This window comes from Aspergillus uvarum (assembly GCF_003184745.1).
Source record: "Aspergillus uvarum CBS 121591 unplaced genomic scaffold BO82scaffold_20, whole genome shotgun sequence".
Classification (NCBI taxonomy): Eukaryota; Fungi; Ascomycota; class Eurotiomycetes; order Eurotiales; family Aspergillaceae; genus Aspergillus; species Aspergillus uvarum.
This window is the reverse complement of record NW_020291317.1, coordinates 282,648-295,657: the sequence shown is the minus strand read 5'-3', so window position 1 is coordinate 295,657 and position 13,010 is coordinate 282,648. Positions and strand designations below refer to the sequence as shown.

Below are 13,010 nucleotides of genomic sequence, written 5' to 3'. Positions count from 1 at the left end.
TTGATGATCGGCGGGCGCGGCCGTGACGACGACTTGAACGCCCAGCCAGTTTCCCGCTGCGCCTCCGCTATCTTTCTTGCATTCTTGTCTGTCGTCGCTTGATCTTTGAAAAGGGCGTATCGCTTCCAAGACCCGAGGTTTTTATCTCGTCTTGCTTGTCCCCTTCCAAACAAGTGCTTGCGCCATGGTCGCGCCCGCAGTGCCTGAGTAAGGCATTCATTCCCTCTCTCCCCACCCCCTCCTCCATTTACGTGTTCTTGCGGACTCGCTATCTACAGCTCCATTGGGCCCACTGTGGTTGACCTGGCACTGACAACAACCCCCTGAATGTTTCTAGGATCTATGAGGAGGAGGACATCTACGCCGCTGTCGATGCACGCACTGAATCCCTCCAAAACCTTCGGGAATTAGGTCCGCCCGACTTGGTTTACTTGGTCAAACAACCCAAGACCAGTTCTCATCGCCAGGTACGTACAACGTCGCACGAACCCGGTCGGGGTGCGCAGAGATAACCAGAGCTGACTTCGCGGCGATCATACAATCACAGACCGGAGTCTATCACCATGTCACCGGGGTCGATGCCTCGTCGTCCGCCAGCTTGGCCGCCTATGTCAACACACTCACCTTCTCCCCGCTGGATAAGACACACAAAGTGGTTTCGGGGATCTACTGGTTCGGCCATCGGTCAACGCATTCTCCAGTCCAGGTGTGCTAATGTCTACACAGCTGTTACAATGCCTTCTCCCACCTCGACATGCGCGTGGAAGTGAAGATCCCGGGCAGTCTGGAAAGCTACTGTATCGACGAGCGGGGCGACAAGCGAGTTGCGACGGAGGCTTTGTGGTTGGAGACCTTTCTCTGCGGGATTCTGAGAGCATATACCTACGCGGACGATGGCAGCGGTGATTCAATCCGCAAGATTGTCGGAGTCCGGCGATTCAACCCCGTGACGAATACGGAGATGGAGCACAAGTTCCTGGACGCTGCGGAGAGACTGTTCTTCCTGGGTATGCCCTCCTGCCTATCTCTCCACCGTGGTATCCGCTGACAACGTCGTATTAGGCCGACAGCTCAGTTCCGATCCGGAGACGCAAGTGCCGAACACTGTCAGCAACCATCTGACGTCGGGCCTTTTGAAGTACATACAAACCACGGGACGCTACACCTCGGGCATCAATCTGTTTGAGAAGCTACGCACACGCGACGTCGAAGTGTCGTCGCTGCTGGCCAAAGTTCTGATCATGGCTGATGAGGAGGTGCAAGCAGTGAGACTGATTTTCGACGCTTTACAGGATGTGCCGATGGACTACGCCCTGCTTGACTGCCAGGCAGCGTTCTGCCAGAGCAAAGGCGAGGGCGAGATGGCCTTGGAGTGCGCCAAGCGGGCGGTCACCGCTGCTCCCAGCGAATTCAGCACCTGGGCGCGACTGGCCGAAGTGTACGTCGGTTTGGAGCAATGGGATTTGGCGTTGTTGACTCTGAACTCGTGCCCCATGTTCACATACCAAGATAAAGACACCCCGCGCATGCCCCAGCCCACGCGCATCATGCTGCCTATTCTTGCCGAGAGCATGCTGGAGGAGATTGACGAAGGACAACCGCGCCAGGGCGACCCTGCCGACTATGTCCACCCCTCCCTGCGCCGACTCCACGCGGCTAGCTACCAAGGAACCTTCCTGAAGGCCTACAACCTCCTAACCAAGGTCGCGGCGGCCATCGGCTGGGACCAGCTCCTCAAAATCCGCAGCGAAGTGTTCGTCATGGAGGAGGAATACCGCGTTGAGCGCCAACATTCTACCTCCAAGCACACGCGCACCAACACGCGCACCTCCGCGGAGGTCAACGGAGGCGACGGGCAGGAGGATGAGGACGACGACGACGACGACCACCACAACGACGCGAACACAGAAGACCGCGAAAAGGAGGCCGAAGGCTCGCCCAACGGCCTCCAGGACGAACAGCTGGAAAGTTCGATCGAAAAGCCCGAGCAATCCATGGCATCCGAAGTGATCAAATCCGGCAACGAAGATGTAAGTCGTTCCCCTTGCCACCGATTCCAAAAAGCATCCCCCATCCTCGAAGATACTAAGACAAAACTACCCGCTAGCCCGACCCCTCCCACTCCGCCTACACGCAATTCCGCAACAAACGGCTCTGCGAGCGCTGGCTCGACAACCTATTCATGGTCCTCTACGAGGACCTCCGCATCTACACGATCTGGCGCACGGAGATGGCGCAGTACCGGCAGCAGGCGATCGAGTACAAGAAGTCGGCGACGGAGTGGGAGATCCTCGGGGAGCTGGCCGAGCGGCTGCACCACTTCGACGAGGCGATCGAGGCCTACCAGCACGGCCTGGCCATCCGCTTCGCCCCCAAGGCCATGCGCGGCGTGCTGAAGCTGTACGAGAAGAAGAACGACACCCGCGGCATGCTGGGCGCGTTGATCCGGCTGATTGCCTGGCAGTACCGCTGGTATTCCGAGGTATGTCCCCATCCACACCCCCCCCCCCCCCCCCCCAAATTATAAGCTAATACCTCCGCAAAAAGTTCTCCCCCGAACTCCTCTTCCTCATGCGCAAACTCATCGAAGACGAAGGCGCCGTCAAGGTCCGGAGTATCGTCCAGGCCACCAACCTCCCGCAACCCGTCCTCGACCTCACGCATCAGTACTGTCAACTGTGCGCGACTTTCCGAAGCAGCGGCAGTGATGGTTAGAGTGTCTGGGACTCTGAAGCTTTTCCCTCCGTTGTAGGGGTTGGTCATGGTTTCCCGGTGCGGTGCAGGTCAGGTAGTATCGATGCAAGGGGTTTAGTGGATGGAAAGAACGGATGCGGGGGCGGGTGCAGTGTAGCGAACAACTGGAAGAACCGTGTAGGAAGGGAGGGAGGAAGCAAAGAAGGGAGGGAGGAAACTGAAGTAATCCAACTCATATCCACACACAACAACACGACTCAATTCTCTGGATGAATTATGTGATTCCTGTTCGAGGTGAACGAAGTAGTTCTTGACGTTCGTGCTTCGTCAAGGCATTGTAGTTATGCGCTAAGGTCATGTGTTGTGTGGACTTTTGCTTAGCTTGATGAGGAAGACGTCTGTTGCTGTCGATTTGCTGTTTGCTCTATCCAGGATCTTGGAGCTTTGAGTGTGGGTATTGTGCTTGATGGGTTGGTTTTATGGTACCCTGTGCCAGGGAAGCAGGCGGGGAAGGATGGCTTCCAGTACGTATGCTTCCCGTCTCCCGTCCTAGGGCAGTCAAGTCAACTACATGGTATTGAGCTATTATCGACCGCTCTCTCTAAAAGCCCCAAGACCCGGGGATCGTACGATCTACCAAATTCCGAGGGAAAATAAGAATTTATCGTCGCAACCAGCGAAAGTAATAATAACCTGGAACCTATCCAAGGGGGCTCTTCATCAGCCAGCATAACAATGATAATACCCTCAAATAAAAATAAACCGTGTCGCAAGCAGATAACGATATTAGCACACGGGGCTGAAAATCACAAAGCATCTTCGAAATCAGTCAAGATCGCTGCCTCGGATAGAAGACGAAGTAATATAGGGCACAAGAACAGCGACGTGATCACTCGTCATCGCCCTCGATATCCACCTCAGGCTCCTTGGGAACAACACCTCCCTTAGCCTTCGCGGCCGCCTTGGCGGGTCCGCTCTCCTTAGCGGTATCATCTTCCTCTTCAAGGTCATCGTCAGCGAGCTCTTCCTCCTCTTCTTCATCCTCATCATCAACGCCGTTCTCGGCATCGTTTTCGCCGTTCTGCGCAACCTCCTCCTCTTCCTCTTCCTCTTCCTCGTCAGCCGGAGGAGCTGGAGCGGTCTTTCGTTTCTTGGGCGCAGGGGCTGTCAAGGATATGAGATTAGCACAAGGTCATTCAGAGAGTTGATGCTTTACCGTGCTGGGCTCTGGGAACGTAGGAACAGGCCAGACAAGAAAGGCAGATAAGAATGAAACATACGTTCTTCTTCGGGCTCTTCAGCCTCACCCTCGGCTTCCTCGTCAAATTCCTCCTCCACCTCTTCTTCCTCGCTGCCGAGGTCGCTTTGCTCTACCTCGGAGTCTTCATATCTGCTGACTTGTTAGTGCTTGGTAGACATCGTGATTGGCAGTGATGCGGTTATGTTCCGGAAGTGGTTCAGAAAAGCGCGCGAAGAGAAGGGGAAGAAAGAAGCGAGGCGCTCATGCGCCATGAATAGGAAAGAGCAATGAATGCGAATGCGACATGAGGGAAGAAAAGACTCACTCCTCTTCTTCCTCGCTGTCTTCAGGAAGCGATTGAAGCTCTTCCTCCTCCTCGGCTTCTTGCTTTCTCTTACGAGTAGACATGATGTATGATGATTAGGATATTCAGAAAGAGAAGGATGGGTCAATTGCGCAATTGCGCAACTAGTGGATGAATTTGTATTGAGGAGAGTTAATGGTAGAAGGACAAGGAAAGGTCCCAAGGGCTGTATGGGTGTATGGAAGAGGTAAAGAGTGTAGGAGAGTAAAGTAGGGAGAGGGAGAAGAGAGAGAGGGGAGAGAGCAAGCTGGGGTGTGAGAGAAGTATAAGAGGGAAAAGGGCAGAGAGAGAGGGGACGGCCGGCAGGGAACAGAGGAAACGGACAGCCAGCCAGCCAGCCAGCCAGCCAGGCTGGAAGGACAAGCCTCCTCACAATCCAAGGGAAGGGGGAGAGACCCAGTTTGGGTGAGGGGACAGTCCCGGACGAGGGAATGGATGAGTGAGCATTATTTCGGTCAGTCAGTCAGCCCGGCAGTTCGTCAGCCCCAAGCAGCGCAGCAGGAGCAGCAGCAGCAGCAGCAGCGGCGGCGGCGGCGGCGCAGCGGCGCGAGAAAAGCGCGCACTGGGGCAACCACAACAAGCTAAACAGTAAGAAAGCTGCTGCTACCTACTTCTTCTCCAGGCCTGGGGCTCTCGTTCCCGTCGCATGGCGCGTCGCGTTAGTGGTGCCGAGGCCGTGCGCCTAGAGGTTCCTGGGCAAGAGCAGAGTGACTCCGCAGTGATGACATGAACGATTATCCTCGCGGGAATCGCTGCTTGGTCGATTGGTTCTCAGCTCGCCATGGAACGATAGCACCCCCAGGAACTTGAGGTCCCCTGGATCTGAAGAAAGATTGACATATGGACGAGTGGGAGATGAGAGGGAATCATGGTTGCATGTCGAGGAAGAGGAAGAAACAAGAAGAGAGTGGGAGGAGAAAGAGAAAGAGAATGAGAAGGAAGGAGGGGGGGGGAATGAAGATGGCAGGTGAATGCCGTATGGTAAGTGGGGTGACAATACCGAACGGGGCGAAAGTGCACAGACACTCTGGGGCAATTGCAGCCAGTGTATCCGTCATCAACGGTCAACCTTACCAGGGCGGTACCGGCAGTGGGCTTAACTCGTTCTCCGGACGTGGAAAGAAAAGAAAAGATTCAACTAAACTCATGATGTCAATCTCTTGTCACACTCACTAACTTTTACTCTTCAGTCCGGCTATTACGCAGCTTACGCGACGGGTAGACTAAGTTACTGCAGGGGAATTATAGAGTAATTCTACCAATTACTGTACCATACAGCCAACTCAACCTAACGCAATGCGGACCCTGTAGACTTTCCGAGGCTAGTGCAAGCAAGCTTACACAGACTACCCACAGTACAGTAACTGACTGGAGTCCGCTTGAGCAGCAGCTATTCAGCTATTTCCCGGGGAAGCTGCTGCCTCGGGTTATTTACATTCCATGCCTTCTTCGTCCACCAAAAGAGCTCCCAAGAAAAACAAATGGAAATTATCATAAGCTCACCGTGCTACCAAAGAAGTTACCTCCCCCCCCCCCCCCCCCCCCCCCCCCCTTTTTTTTTTTTTTTTTTTTTTTTTTTTTTTTTTTTTTTTTTTTTAAGAACGCTAAAGAAAAAGAAAAGTAGAGAAGTACAGTACAGTACATCAGAAATACCGTGGCACAACACCACACTAACTAGAACCAACAACCCTCCCCATCTCCCAAAACAGTCCGAGGCCAGGGGTAAACCCGCCCGCCCCTTAGCCTCCCGAGCCAGATCGCGCAGGGTTTCCCACACCTCCACAGCCGCTGCTCGGGATTACCAGCTAGTCCATTAGCATTCTTCTCTCAGGTGCTCCGCCGTGTGATCGATCTTATTCTCCCTGATGACTCAGCCAGGTCTGCCGTCGTGCGCTGCGTCATCTGCTTCTCCTTGTACTTTTTCTAAGTATTCGTGGAATAATCCTTCGGGAAGAAGGGGGGGGGGGGAAAGTGGTCGCCGCTTGCTAACTATGAGTACCTTCCATTGGTCGTGATAATGGCTAAAACGTCATTCTCGAACAGGACCAACAGCGTGTGTGGAGAATGCGATAGATTTTGACTTCCTCGCGTCCCAGTCCAGCAAGGGGATTGTTCAAACTCGAGGACCACTCTCCGGAAAGCCGACAAACAATGTACCGTGTATTCACCTAGATGAGCCCAATATGTCTATATACAGTATCTCCCGTCTAGCGTCATACGCTACAACCGCATCTATTGAGCCAGAAACTCAAAACTCGCCATGCTAGGATCCAGTAAGTTCTCATCCAACCCAAATCCGTACGTGCCCACCATATCGTATATCAGATCCGGCGGCGGAAACCCCTGGGCCATGGCGTTGGCGCCCCCGGGGACATCGCTGCTCCCTTTCGCATCGGTGGCCGCGGCGTCGGCCACCGCGGTGCCATTCGCGTGCCACGAGTCCCACGAGTCGAACCGCTCCAGCATCTTCCCGAGTCCACGGGCGATATGCCGCGTCAGATGTCTCTCGCCCGCGGAGACACAATTCAGCAGCTCGATCACCCGCTCCACGAGACGTCGGACCTGGCGGCCGTCGAGGCTGAGGTAGGCCGAGTTCCAGTTGATGGCCACCTTCAGGAGGAACACGGCGGAGAAGGTGATCATCGTGTGCGTGAAGATCGGGACTCCGACTATTGCGTCCCGGATGTCGGGTTCTTCTAGCACCATATTTAAGCAGGCCATGGCGGACGCGATGGCCGTGTTGGCCGACTCTTTGCGGTCCATCGAGAAGACGGGAGTGTTGGACGGGGACAGAGCCCGTAGGGAGAGAGAATTCAGCTGGAATTTGGCGAAGTGGTAGTGCAGCACTACCCCTTTGGATGGATAGGTCCGCACATAAGGGCTATCGCCTATATTGGGGGCAGATATGTCAGTCAGATCATAATGCGTAGTGGAGGCGAGAACCTACCGGATCGTGGCTGCCACAGCAGCCGCCATTGGTCGATGGCCACATTGAATACTCGTAATTGACCAAAGTCTTCCTCTGTGAATGGTTGCTCTGTATCACTCCCAAAGGTCCGGTAAGCTTCCGTGAGGATCATGAACAGCGCTACCTGTGCCATAAGCCGGATATCGCCTGGCACGACCAAAGGCGATTGCAGAAATGTCTCGTAGTTTCTGATCGCGGCATCTTCGTGGATCACGGGTGGTCGTCCGTACGCGATACTGAAGTGGTGATCGCACACATACATCAGGTACCAGAGCTGAGCACGCTCGTACTGGTCGTTCTGACCACGCATCATCTTATGGTAGCTCTGGTGAAGCCCTAGCTCGGTGGCGATGCGCACAGCATGGCCTGATAGCTTCCAGCTCAGCTCCGACAGCCAGAACGCCCCGATACAGAGCGCGCGAATGTCATCCAGGGTGTGAGATCGTGTCAGCGACATACTAGACACAAGTGAGACGTACTCGTTGTAGCAACGGTTCAACGTCTCCGTACGGTTCGGGATATGGAGTGCTGCAACTGTCAAGACGGCAGTGCAGAGAAGCGAAGAGGCTCGGCGGACAGAAGTCAAATCACGATGAACCAGGATAATACCACCCCAGAGGAGCTGGTTCATCGTCCTGCTGAAGTAGGCAAAGAGCTCTTCGGCCTCGTGGAGCGAGATCAACCCGCGCGAAATGAAGTCCTCCTCCAGAAGTGTCACTTTGGGTTGTTCAATAGGATTGTTCCGCAGATTGCGCAGCTTGGTGACTTCGTATAGACTCCGCATGGGCGCTGGCACTAATTCGCGATCTTGGAGATCCGGTTCCTGCGAAGGCTCTCGGGTAACATCCATTATCAGTCCCGGTTCCGCCGATTGTTTGGTTGCGGGCGACCCATCGAATGAAGGCTGCAGGTCAGACTGAGACTCGGCAGGGCTGGTGCCACTTTGATTGTCACCGCCAGCAAACGAGGACAGCTCTGAAAACCCTCCCTGGCGCAAAAGATGTGAGACAGCCGCCTGCAGCTGTCGAATTGTGGCTGCAGCTTGCGATTTCCACCTGGATGGCTCGAGGGGTTAGTGTGAACTGTACATTGACAGCCACTATGGTGTAAATTCGATGGACACTCACATCACATCATCGTCAACAAACTTTTGGGAGAAGTCGTTGACCATGCATTTGATGCCACTACGTGTGCATTTTGTGCAGCTCGTCTCTCCTGCTTTGAACTCACAACGAATTTTATGTCGCTTGCATTCCGCGCCTGATATACTAGTTCAGTACCTGGCATGTAGAAAGCTTTCCGTAAGGCGTGGGTAGAGGCGAAGGCGGGGCTCAGCAGATATTGCAACCAGGGGAACTCACACGCGCGAGCTTTGGAGATCCTTGGGGCCGAGGGTCGGCCATCAGGGATAAGAGACGGCCGTCGGCTATGCTGGGGTGGACTGTCGTCCAGGTTGGCTTCATGTGAAGAGCGCTTCATGGTGTGCGACTACCGATGGATCGGGGATACTCCGGCATTATGCAGCCAGCAAGGACGAGCAGTTGGCGAAGAGGATCTACAAGCGATCCACTAACTCTGTCCGTTCCGCGTATTGAGTGGCACAAACGAATGGAAGTATTCTCTTGGAGCATAGAGCTGGAAAGCAGCAGAATGGTCGCGGAAGAAAGACGTTGACTTGAGGTGGGGAAAACGAAGAATGGGAGGTGACCATGGCGGGTCAACCCCGCTTCCAATCCACTCGACTCGACCCTGTTGATCCTCAACACCTCTGAGTTCGACTGCCTGCGATGGGATATCGATTATAATACAGTAATCAACACTCTTCTCAGACTCGAAATCAAAATCTGTCCGGGTGTACTCGTGCCACCAACTGCGATCTCCTGAGCAACACCTATCCCCCCCCCATTTGTTGACATTTTTCCTATCCAGAACAATGAGTCAGGCACGGGATCTGGGGAAAAACACTGCGGGGTACATGTATGTACGCCGTAAACTTGCAAATCTTCAACCATAACCTCCTCCTCCGTCTTTATTCAACTTAATCTCTGTCTACCGAGAACGAGAACACACTCCAGAGCTACTAAGCAAGCTAGCTCAAGTGGCGTTTCCACTAACTAATGCCCATCCATAGTGGCTAATATCTCCCGATCTACCACCGTCTTCGTTCGAGAAGACAACTAGCGCGTCTCGCCGACCAGCCTGTTCCCAAACCCAATTGGCCTCACACTGTCGTCCTAATAATTCCATGACACAAGCCCTCACCAGGCTCAGCATGTGAGCTCCTTAGAACAAGTTATTTCTCCGGACAAAATCCGGGGCTTGTGGAGAAGACACAATCATCCTCTCGGAGTTGATGCGAGCCTGCGGAGGATAGTCCGATCATCATCGCATCACGTACTCCACCAGCAAAATATCTTCCGGCCAAGAACTAACGGGTGTCTCCTTCTATACTTCTCTTCCCTGCTGGGATGATCTGCGAATCGCTTAAAAAGCCGAAATGAGTTATTCCGGTGGAGAGCTGGTGATTGTTTTCGATTTTCGGCGGACAATTTGTTGGAGGGTGGTGTTCTCCCAGGTATATACTACCCGTCTGATGCGCAGGGATCTGCGTGGCAGTCCAAGAGATGATCATTACATTACGACTTATGCCGTTTGATGAGGTTGTTTGACGACGTGGTGGTGGGTTAGGGGTTACAATAACCAAATCAGTGTACAGGACCAGTTCAGGGTTTGATAAGTTGAAATTTTGGATATGGCATTATCATCAGAGCGTATATATACAACCTGCAATCCTCGTTCCTGTCAAACCGAAAGTGGAGAAAAATATTGGACATTCAGAAGCATATCATGGTCACATGTAAACCCCCCCTTTCTTTCCCGGCATCGATCATTAACTACCCCAACCCATCCATTGAAGTATCATTTTACCCTCCACCCATTCAGATACCCATATTCGCAAACTAAAAGGTGTCAAGGAACCGGGAAATACTTATTTCCAAACCTGAATCAAGAAAGAAACACCTTAGCAATCCGAACAATAGCGGGGGGCTTAGTAGCTCGCCCAGACCTGTCCATCAATAGCCACGAGCCGATTAAACAGCTGATTGCGGGTCTTCATGGCCGTGAGCTGATAGTTCTGCTCGGGAAGCACGCCGACCAGATTGAGGCCATCCACCACTTCCTTGCTGCCGACCGCCCATCCGGTCACCAGCTTGCCCTTCCAGCCCAGCCCGCCCACCTTGCGCATCTCGCGGATGTCGGAGACGGGCATGCTGAAGAGGACGGAGCTCTTGGAGCGGCCCGCCAAGGTGGGGTCGTCGACTTGCACCGACTGGTCGGTGGTGAAGTACAGCAGCGGCGGCGACTGCGACTGGTCAATGACGAGCACGCCGCGCTTGCCGCGGTAGCGGCCGTCAAACTGCACGGGGCCCGAGGGGAGGGTGATCTGGCCCTTCTTGCGGAGCACGCCGACGCGGCCCTTGGCCCGCTTCGAGCCCACCGCCGCTTTGGCCCGGTCCACCGCCAGCTTGCTCTCGATGCCCGTTGCCGTCGTGCCCCGGAAAAAGCCTAGCATCCGGGTCGCGAATCCTTTCTTGGGAGGGTGCGGGTGGATCTCCTTGTGCTGCGTTGAGTCAGTCTGCGGCTGCGGCGTCGGGGCAATGGCCGCGTTGATCTCTTCATCTGTCGCGTCGAGATTGATGTCCTCTTTACGGACGTGGGCGGGTTGGTCGGGCGTGGCGTGCAGGGAGTGGGATGGGGGAGGGGGCAGAGGCGCGCCATTGGCTTCGCCGATGCGGAGGAGGGTGAGTGCGAGCTGGGCGTTGGTGGGGATGCCCTTGAGGAGGGAGCTGTGGCGGATGTGTCAGTGCATGAAATGATGCTTTCCATGGTTTGCTGAAGGGAGGCATACTTCTGTAGCTCGAGGAGTTTCTCCCAGCGGGGAAATTCACGGTTCAGGTACGCCACTCCACGTCTGATGATTGGGTCACCGAAGAATGCAAAGCCCACGCCAAAGGTACTCATTTTGACGAGGATGTGGCTCGATATGATAAGGGACGCGAGGAAGCCTACTGATAGCACGCTCGCCAGGCGGAGGCATGGAGTGATCATGGAAAATGGAGGTGTCGGAGACAAAGCACTGCCGATCGTCAACCACAAATCAATTTGAGGACTCGTGAATACGAGACGGGACCACTTACTTGCCAAACCTCTCGTAGGTGTCAATGATATCGGCAAGGATACGCATGGCTAGGTTTGCAGCGTTGTAGACCGTATCCCTCATGGGCTCCTTAGTTTTATCGTGAGATTCATCCGTGCTCTCTCCGTGAGCGGCCGTTTGAGCATCCGCTGCGCTAGTGGCAATCTCCATGGCATCTGGCACAGATGACTCAATAGGCGCATCTTCAGGAGTTCCCTGGTCATGTTTGCCGGCGACGCTACCCACGGCGACACTCGCAACACTGGTGATGAGATTCGAAGCCTCTCTTTCGGCAGCTTCACCCTTCATCTTCTCCGGTGCTCCAGTGATACTGTCGTGAGAGCCCAAAACCCCTGCCTTGGGCTTCTGTATGCCCCCCGTATCCGTGCTTACCAGCGGAATGGGCGCAGGAGGGAACAAGAATTCGCGAGATTGGGGAGAGACAACCAGGACGAGAAGGACAGCGAAGAGCGTAGGCGCAAGGAGGTCAAGCATCCATGCAGCAAAGTAGACCTAGATTCGTGAGCCTGTCAATGTCATGCTAACCGAAACGGCCGTTTGACGTTAACCTACAATGCAGAACCCTGCTGTCCGGTTGCGCTCGCGCCATGAACGTAGCCTTGCAATATGCTTGACAAAGGCAGTCAAAGACACAACAATGCTAGTATAGAACCGCTCGAGGGTTGCTCGCAGTTTGTCAGGGGAGAACTGTTCGTCTTCCGCGCGGTTCAGGTCGAGCCGCTGGAGGGGAGCCTCCGGCAAGGCTTTGACATAGTAAACTTGCTGGGAAAGTCAGCGTCCAGAACATCCTTAGAATGGATCAGGGATGACTACCTTGTTGAATCGTCGGATGAGCATCCATAGGTCTTCATTCGACAAACCTGAGACCACACGCTCGTGGATTTGTTCCGGCGGTTTGTCCCATCCCACATCGGTGATAGTGTCGGCATCCCCAGCCCTCTGGGCAAGCCCCTTTTCATCCTGATCTACTTTGGACAAGACATGGCTATCGGTCGGTCCGGATACGTCGGTAGTGGTGCGTTCAGCGTCTAGGATGCCTGCGCGACTGTTCTTTGTGTTGTAGGATACTTGCTGTGCATTGTTGTTGGTGGTATCGAGTTGAGACATGCTGCAGATGGGGGGTCAAGCAGACCACACATTAGCAGGGAGTAGGAGCGAAGTCGAGCAGCATGTGTTTGGGAGGAGGAGAAACGGAGCTGGCGCATGTCAAAGGGCTTTTGAAGGCGAGTTGGGAGGTGGGAGGTGGGTAATCGACGTCATCGCATGAGCCAGTCAAGCCCGCAGATCGGAGAACTGGTGTTCCTGTATCTTGCTGGGGAACTTTAGCTTGATCTTATTGACATATGCGTATTTAATATAACTCCACTCTTTCTATTTACCGGCAGCATTTGGCTTTCTTTCGGCAGAACATTTTTTCTAGTGCGACATCCAATTCCTGCCTTCCGTGCAACTCGATCTTGTAGTACAGGAGGTACAGTACCTTTGATGTGTGTAAGAGTATAGTCACCCGCGCAACCAATGATAG

General features: G+C 54.1%; 4 protein-coding genes across 4 annotated transcripts; 1 reads left to right on the top strand and 3 right to left on the bottom strand.

Moving 5' to 3' along the window:
- The first annotated feature begins 46 nt into the window (after nucleotides 1–46).
- BO82DRAFT_57685 (clathrin-coated vesicle protein) lies at nucleotides 47–2,737 on the top strand. The gene is made up of 7 exons (XM_025641349.1): nucleotides 47–207; nucleotides 338–467; nucleotides 548–672; nucleotides 727–1,007; nucleotides 1,063–2,030; nucleotides 2,108–2,482; nucleotides 2,548–2,737. The coding sequence occupies exons 1-7, from the start codon at nucleotides 185–187 to the stop codon at nucleotides 2,713–2,715; spliced, it is 2,070 nt and encodes a 689-aa protein (XP_025493036.1). The 5' UTR covers nucleotides 47–184; the 3' UTR covers nucleotides 2,716–2,737.
- A 593-nt stretch (nucleotides 2,738–3,330) lies between these two features.
- BO82DRAFT_353450 (uncharacterized protein) lies at nucleotides 3,331–4,779 on the bottom strand. Its single transcript, XM_025634955.1, has 3 exons — nucleotides 4,260–4,779; nucleotides 3,975–4,084; nucleotides 3,331–3,858 (listed from the first exon to the last, which is right to left on the bottom strand). Exons 1-3 carry the CDS (start codon nucleotides 4,340–4,342, stop codon nucleotides 3,584–3,586), a joined length of 468 nt encoding a protein of 155 aa, XP_025493035.1. The 5' UTR covers nucleotides 4,343–4,779; the 3' UTR covers nucleotides 3,331–3,583.
- A 1,693-nt stretch (nucleotides 4,780–6,472) lies between these two features.
- Nucleotides 6,473–8,919, bottom strand: BO82DRAFT_308028 (putative C6 transcription factor). The gene is made up of 4 exons (XM_025632301.1): nucleotides 8,628–8,919; nucleotides 8,394–8,526; nucleotides 7,246–8,321; nucleotides 6,473–7,186 (listed from the first exon to the last, which is right to left on the bottom strand). The coding sequence occupies exons 1-4, from the start codon at nucleotides 8,743–8,745 to the stop codon at nucleotides 6,531–6,533; spliced, it is 1,983 nt and encodes a 660-aa protein (XP_025493034.1). The 5' UTR covers nucleotides 8,746–8,919; the 3' UTR covers nucleotides 6,473–6,530.
- Nucleotides 8,920–10,040: 1,121 nt separating this feature from the next.
- On the bottom strand, nucleotides 10,041–12,650 carry BO82DRAFT_353446 (DUF3292 domain-containing protein). Its single transcript, XM_025634954.1, has 6 exons — nucleotides 12,299–12,650; nucleotides 12,038–12,247; nucleotides 11,466–11,977; nucleotides 11,177–11,404; nucleotides 10,334–11,114; nucleotides 10,041–10,267 (listed from the first exon to the last, which is right to left on the bottom strand). The coding sequence occupies exons 1-6, from the start codon at nucleotides 12,590–12,592 to the stop codon at nucleotides 10,256–10,258; spliced, it is 2,037 nt and encodes a 678-aa protein (XP_025493033.1). The 5' UTR covers nucleotides 12,593–12,650; the 3' UTR covers nucleotides 10,041–10,255.
- Nucleotides 12,651–13,010: the final 360 nt, after the last annotated feature.